Here is a 7,500-nt window from a genome sequence, read left to right on the forward strand (position 1 = left end):
TAGTAGTAGTAGTAGTAGTAGTAGTAGTAGTAGTAGTAGTAGTAGTAGTAGTAGTAGTAGTAGTAGCAGTAGTAGTAGTAGTAGTAATGCAATATCCCTAGAACTACATTAAAAAGAAGAATAACAGGAGAAGGAACAACAACAACGAGGAAGAAGAAGAACATCAACAAAAACAAGAACAGGAAACAACAACAACAACAACACCAACAACCAGTACCACCTGAACTGCATAGCTACAGCAGCCAGACGCAATCACTGCACTAACACACTAAAAATCCAATTCTACTCACTAAAAAAAAAATTCTATCACCTCACACTCTACATCACTTTACAAAGAACAAAAGACACAGACACACACACACACACACACACAGAGACACCCGTAACTTTATCTAGCCAAACCAAAGCTACATTTTTTTTTCTTTTACTTACATTCCCGTGTTTTCTTTGTCCCCTTTCACCACCACCACCACCACCACCACCACCACCAGGCAAGACAAGGCAGACAGCAGAGTAATGAGTAAGACTGACCACCTGTCTGACAACGCTGCTGACATGAGTAATAGACCACCTGCACCTCTACTACTTCCAATAGGCTCTAGTTGATGTGACACGGGTTTTCAAGTTTGTTTTCATGGTTCTAGTGACAAATTAACAAGTTTTCTACATTACAAACGGGAGAAACTGTCTTGAGAACCCTAGTAATAATCTCTGTGGTCTTTGTAAAGTCGTGGAGGAAGAGCAAAGCGTTTCTGAGTGATAGAGAAGCAATGCAAGAGCAGCGGAGCACGTGACACTCGCCTCTCCTCTCTTAACTGTCTGCTTCCAATGTTGTGGCGGTTTGTATCGAAGGTTTTTGTGTGGGTGACTTACCGTTTGGTGTTTGAATTGGAGCGGGGGTAGGGGAAGTGTGTGTGTGTGTTTGTGTGTGTGTGTGTGATAGGGTGAGTAAGGGTAGCAACGTTTCGTCTTCTCAAGCTGTTATTATTATTATTATTTTTTTTTTATGTTACGTATGTGTGTATATTTCTTGGTGGACTCTCTCTCTCTCTCTCTCTCTCTCTCTCTCTCTCTCTCTCTCTCTCACCATTATCATCACCGTAGAAATCGCCCAAAAATAAAAAGCAGAAACGTAACGTAATATGGTCGAACATGACGATAAATACACATACGCTGACCATATAAAACGAAGTAAACAAACACCACTCAAAACAATGATAACAAGAAGAAGCAGAGTAATTTAGCAAAATTATTTTTCCACCACTTTATCAGGAGGACCCACCGATCTGAAGAGTGGGAAAGCGCCGCCTATCTTCATATTCCGCGGTACCACGCCGGTCAGGACAACATTACTCCACGCCAAGGCACCATGAGCGGGTCACCATAAAGCCAGGCCGCGCTGCTCCACGCACATACACCTACTCCTCACTCTCCGAACCAAGACTAAGGGAACTTAGAGAAGCACATGTTATTGCTCCACTAGACTCCGGCACCGCCCCCGGCCCAACATGTCGTACTGATTTCGTTCATCTCATCTCTTGTGTTTCGTTCGCCAACATGTTTTCAATGTATCCCAACTCCAGCCGATATTTGAGTGCAATGACGTAAGGTGTATGTCAGTGTGCTAAGGAGTCTGGGGTATGACAATGGTGTATCTTTTCAGTATTATGTTTACAGTGATCATACACCAGCCAGCTGCCAACACCCGCAGTCAGCTGTTTGAGATGTTTCCACCTTTTATGCGCAATATAGCTTTATAATTTTCTTTGTCCCGTGTTTCCGTACCCTTTCCTATACGCTGCAATGTTAGATGCGCGTGTCGATGGCTGCCTTCGCGTACTACACTCGATGGGCACGGGTGAACAAAGCTCGCGGGTTCCTGGCCAGCGGGCGGAAGGACACGGGAGGCTGAACAAAGGAACAGCTGGGCCAGGGAGGGATGTGTATGTTTTTAGGATCAGCTGAGCGGAATCCCGATAGCTTGGGAGTTTCTATAGCCATGTGTGTCTTGCGGTGATGATCTCCAAGCCACACGGAGACACGGTGAAGAGGGAGGCTAGGCTGGGGTGGGGACGTCTGCTGTTGGCGCGCAACTGAAGTATTGAGCAAGTTAATGATGATTTCGTTACTGCATGTGCAAGCTTGGTAGGAACTGCTGATGAACGTTGCGCGGTTGTCATGGCTTCAGTATTTATAGTGATGGATATGGTGACTTGTGATGTAAAATTTGATGAGAGGAAGGGATAAATGAATAAATAAGTAAATAATAATAATGATACGAAGAAGAAAAAGGAGGAGGAGGAGGAGGAGGAGGAAACAAAGGATGAAAATGATGAACAACAACAACAACAACAACAACAAATGTGCCTGCTGCCTGTTTGATCTAGTAGTATTCATACATATTACATACACCTGCGCAATGACGAATACGATGACTAACCATCCATTTATTTCCTAGCAGTCGTTCGTAGATCTTAGCACGTAGGATGACACACACACACACACACACACACACACACACACACACACACACACACACATACCCACACACACACACACACACACACACACGCTAAGGTTCCATTACAGCAGGAAAGAAAAACCTTAACGTGTGACGCTGCTTTCTGGGAGAAGTGCTGCAATGATACGCGAGCTAAGGCGGAATAAAACTTTTCCCCGTGTGACGATACTAGCTCAGGGCAAAGCAAGGACCTGCATGGATGTCACCGCTGAAATCACGAAGCCACTACACGCAAGGGTGAATCCAGGGGCGTGTGCGGCAAGGGGAGGGTCAGGAACAGGCTAAGGGGGTGACTCTCCCTCCACCAGCCTAGGAGGTGATGCGTGACAATGTTGGCAAGTGACATTTAAGCTAAAAATATGTCGCGGAGGCTAAAATATGCCTTTCCTGCACATTCATAAATTCTGGATGGCATTACCTCGCACGCCTTGCCGCCTTCACCCCCCCAATACCCCACCCCACACCCAGCCCAGAGGCACACTCACATGCACACAAGGAAAAAGAAAGAAAGAAAAAGGATCTAGATGCGTCCTTGAATACACGCATCAGAGTGGCGCCAAGTGGAGCCAATCAGCAATCAGTCTGTGCTGGTCGTATCTCCGCCATCCTCACACGGCTATGGAATACAGTGCAAGCTAGGACGAGCCGTTGAATAAGAAAACAAGGCGGTGTATACACAAGGCGACGCGCACAAGGCCGCACAGGACAGCACGCTCCGCACACCACCCCCTCACCCACCCCCCCACCCCCCACCACTACACCCACCACCCCACCCCCCACCACTACACCCACCACCACGTGCCCCTACGTCTCGTCTCACGGCCACGCACATAATACTCACTGAGTCAAGATACACAGTACAGTCCAGGGACCATATTCTGAAATCCTTCTGCCAGCATCTCCATAACATTCAAAAGGCTCTAGCTGAGGTTACACGGGTTTTCAGGGGTGTTTTTATGGTTCCAGTGACAGATCAACAAGATTTCTACATCATTAACAGGGGGAAATACTCTTGAGAATTTGACTATAGTAATCTCTGTGGCCTTTGAATATGGTCGTGGTGAGAAAGAGGAAGGCGTTTCTGAATACGGCCCCCACCTGCGTTTATTTTCAATGTCATGTGTTTAACTTAAGATAAGCCAAGACTCGACCTCATATACACAATGCAAGTCAGTGCAAAATGTTACGCGTAAGAACCAAACATATGAAAATGTATTGCTCCATCCCACGCAGCGAGCAGGTTAGGAAAGGTAACTGATGATCAAGATGGGGAGGAAGTAACCGAATGGATGAAAGGAATGCATGAAAAAACTTTGAGGTATTAGCATCAAAACACGCAGGGACATGATCTTACTCCCCACCTTCTCTTTCTCTCCCTTAGCAACGGCCACGCAATGCAACCACACACCACACGCGTCTGCACGACCTTGTATAAACTGTACACACGAACACACACACACACACACCGGCCTTGTAAAGCTGATGATTAGGGATTACATATAGCGCCAGCATTATTTTGACTGGATGTACTGTACTGGTTCACAAGTTAATCTGCCCAGGTGAGTTTTGTTTGCACTGGTTGTTAACTCATTAACCTGCTGACCTCTGCCAATCTTCTGTTTGTATTTTATCTATTTCTTTGTTTATTTTTGTTTATTTATTTTTTTTTTTTTGTGGCGTGTTCGTCTTTTCATCTTTGTGTGTGTGTGTGTGTGTGTGTGTGTGTGTGTGTGTGTGTGTGTGTGTGTGTGTGTGTGTGTGTGTGTGTGTGTGTGTGTTAGTATTTTTTTCTTTTTTTGTTGTTTTGTCAATAAATAAACTAAGTGTGTGTGTGTGTGTGTGTGTGTGTGTGTGTGTGTGTGTGTGTGTGTGTGTGTGTGTGTGTGTGTGTGTGTGTGTGTGTGTGTGTGTGTGTGTGTCCAACAGCTACACAGTCACTCCATTACGGGCAATGGCGGGACTGATATAATTAGCAAGATGTTACGCAATTAGCTGAGGTGGAGTGAGCGAGCAAGCAGGAGCACACATCGCCACGGACACCAACTTCTTGACCACGTGACGAAACTTGCCTTGCACCTTGAGAGAGAGAGAGAGAGAGAGAGAGAGAGAGAGAGAGAGAGAGAGAGAGAGAGAGAGAGAGAGAGAGAGAGAGAGAGAGAGAGAGAGAGAGAGAGAGAGAGAGAGAGAGAGAGAGATCCCTACCTGTTTCTTTCTGTCAGTGTTAAGTGGAATGAGAAACGCAAAAAACAGGTAACATCACTCATTACCTGTCCCTTTCTCCTTACTTGATACACGTAGCATTACTGTTCATTTCGTTTCATTATTATCATCATCATTTTCCTCCCACAACAAAGCTTCCGAAGAGAAACGTAATAGTATAGTAATAGTATACGAGAGAAGTTTTCTGTAAGACTTGACAGCGAGATAGAAAACGTGCATCTCTTTACACAGACTGCAAAAATTCGTACTATTGACGGGGGATGAGAAGAAAAAATAAATAAATAGATAAAAAATAAGCTAGTATAAGCCCGAGTGATAGAAACATAGCTGTCTTTTTTTTTTTTTTACCAGAGGAATATCACAAATTGTACACCATTTTTTTTTTTTTTTCCAATAGCACGTTTTGAGTATTCTGGCTGCGTTATCCTGCAAGGTTATCCAACTCGAAAATGTGGACTTTGAATACAATACGTACAACAGCTAATGTAAAGTATTCTCACTATGCAGATTATATATATACCCTTCCATCCTCCTTTCTCCTCCGCCCAGCCAGCAACCCTATTCACCTGGAGGCAAGCACCCGCCCTTCCTCATCCGCCCCTCTCTCATCCCTCCTCACCCGCCCACACCCGCCCACGCTTCACCCACCTATTCTCCCTATGCACCCAACCAACACACACAGCCTTACCCATCGACAAACCACCATTCTTCACCCGTCCTCCCCATCCCTCCCAGCTTCATTCACCCGTGGCCATGCACCCCGACCTCTCCTTCCCCCCCATCCATCCCCAATCGTACTCACCCATGGCCAAGACTCCGAAGCGGGCACTGGGGAGGTTATGCATGGCAGCCACCTGTGTCCACATCTCTTCCCCCAGCATCTCCAGCTCCTTCTTGTCCCTGCAGCGACACACGAACACACGCCTCGTTAGTAAGTTAATCTTTTGACTGCTATGGTCGTTCGTCTGTTAGCATTGATAGCAGTGAGAGGAGAGAGAGAGAGAGAGAGAGAGAGAGAGAGAGAGAGAGAGAGAGAGAGAGAGAGAGAGAGAGAGAGAGAGAGAGAGAGAGAGGAAAAAGAAACGATAGAATGCATAGTTCTCTCTCTCTCTCTCTCTCTCTCTCTCTCTCTCTCTCTCTCTCTCTCTCTCTCTCTCTCTCTCTCTCTCTCTCTCTCTCTCTCTCTCTCTCTCTCTCTCTCTCTCTCTCTCTTCTAGGGGAAATAATTATCTGAAGTAAGTAGAAAACTGGATATAAAAGTTACAGATAATCATGGGAAATTTTGTCAAGCAGTGAAAGAGACAGAGGTACTAAAAGTTGTTACATTGAAAAGGACATGGGAAGAAACTGGTGATTATGAGAATGTCTACCAACCCAGCTAGCTTTCCTTTTTTTTTTATTTATTTATTTACTTTTTATTTATTTTTTTTATATAAGTCCTGTCACAGCCTAGTTAGGATGGGTTATCTCATGTAAACTAACGTACCCTGGGAAGCAGATGACTGATATGGACTCTGCTGAGTTTATTTTTTCCACTCGTGTTTTCCAAAGCTTGCCAGTTATCCCCACTCGTGCATCAGGTGGCTTTAACAGAGCAATGACACGAGGCGACACAGGACTGCATTCTGAAACACTTGTGGGTCTCGCTCCGACGACTTTCAGAAGGCACAAAATGAAGTTACACGAGTTTTTTAAGGTTGCTTTTGCGGTTCTAGTGACAGATTAACAACCTTTCTACACTATCAACGGGGGAAACACTCTTGGGAACACGGCTAATTATCTTTGTGGCCTTTGAAAATAGTCGTTGTAAGACAGCTGTGTTTCAGAATATGTGCCTTCATCTTATCCCTTCACACCACACCACTGATGCAACATTGATGTAACACGATCCAACACCCTCGTCTCCACCATTCGCAACGTAATCCAGTCTAACCCAACCTAATTCAACTTCATTTTTTTTTTTTTTTTATCATTTCGAAAGTAGATAGGGTGGCTGACTTCACGCGATCCGAAAGTGGCTCTCAAATGGGATGGTAGCAGATGAGAGGGATAGATTCCAATAGTCAGGGCTCTAAATGACTGGAATAGGGTCGGTCAGTTGTTTAATTCAATTCAAAGATGCGTATTTTGTAACACTTCAAGAGGGCACCATTGTATACATGTGTGTGTGTGTGTGTGTGTGTGTGTGTGTACGTGCGCGCCTTACCTGGGCAGGGAGTGGAGTAGGTCGTGCAGGTGCTGGTCTCTCTCCTCTGTAAATTCCAGCGGGAAGGCCTCTGCCATGTAAACCGCCTCCTTCAGACTCCTCACGCCCAGGGTCTCCAGTCTGGCCGGCGGGAGGCGAGGCGAAGCGGCGTGAGTGAGGGAAGGAGGGAGGGGGGCGTGAGGTAGTGGTAGTGGTAGTGGTGAAGGGACAGGAACGGAAGCAACAGTGATAAGCAAGGGAGGAGAGAGAGAGAGAGAGAGAGAGAGAGAGAGAGAGAGAGAGAGAGAGAGAGAGAGAGAGAGAGAGAGAGAGAGAGAGAGAGAGAGAGAGAGAGAGAGAGAGAGAGAGAGAGACGGTTAAATATTCTACAGTATAAATATTACCCACATCATAATTCTAAAACAAATATCAATGGCATTTTTTTATGTAAGAGGGGACTAAGGAAAAAAAAAAGAACTCTGGCTTAAGGGAATACAAAGACTATGAGAAAAAGATAAATAAAAAAAAAAAAAAATCAACTGAAGGTTCTACTCAATTATGCGTAATAGAAGTT

General features: G+C 45.2%; 2 protein-coding genes across 7 annotated transcripts in view; both read right to left on the minus strand.

Moving 5' to 3' along the window:
• The window catches only part of LOC135105183 (chitinase-3-like protein 1), a 109,074-nt gene that overhangs the window by 75,382 nt on the left and 26,192 nt on the right, over positions 1 to 7,500 (minus strand). The gene's annotated exons all lie outside the window — the stretch shown is intronic.
• LOC135105180 (apoptosis-resistant E3 ubiquitin protein ligase 1-like) overlaps positions 1 to 7,500 on the minus strand; it is a 50,905-nt gene that overhangs the window by 31,598 nt on the left and 11,807 nt on the right. For all 6 annotated transcript variants that reach the window (XM_064013264.1, XM_064013261.1, XM_064013265.1 and 3 more), the window contains exons 4-5: positions 6,948 to 7,067; positions 5,544 to 5,641 (exon numbers count right to left, since the gene is read on the minus strand). In XM_064013264.1, the coding sequence (XP_063869334.1) occupies positions 5,544 to 5,641; positions 6,948 to 7,067 (218 nt within the window). The remainder of the gene's footprint in view (positions 1 to 5,543; positions 5,642 to 6,947; positions 7,068 to 7,500) is intronic.

The sequence above is a fragment of the Scylla paramamosain genome, chromosome 11, assembly GCF_035594125.1.
Source record: "Scylla paramamosain isolate STU-SP2022 chromosome 11, ASM3559412v1, whole genome shotgun sequence".
NCBI lineage: Eukaryota > Metazoa > Arthropoda > Malacostraca > Decapoda > Portunidae > Scylla > Scylla paramamosain.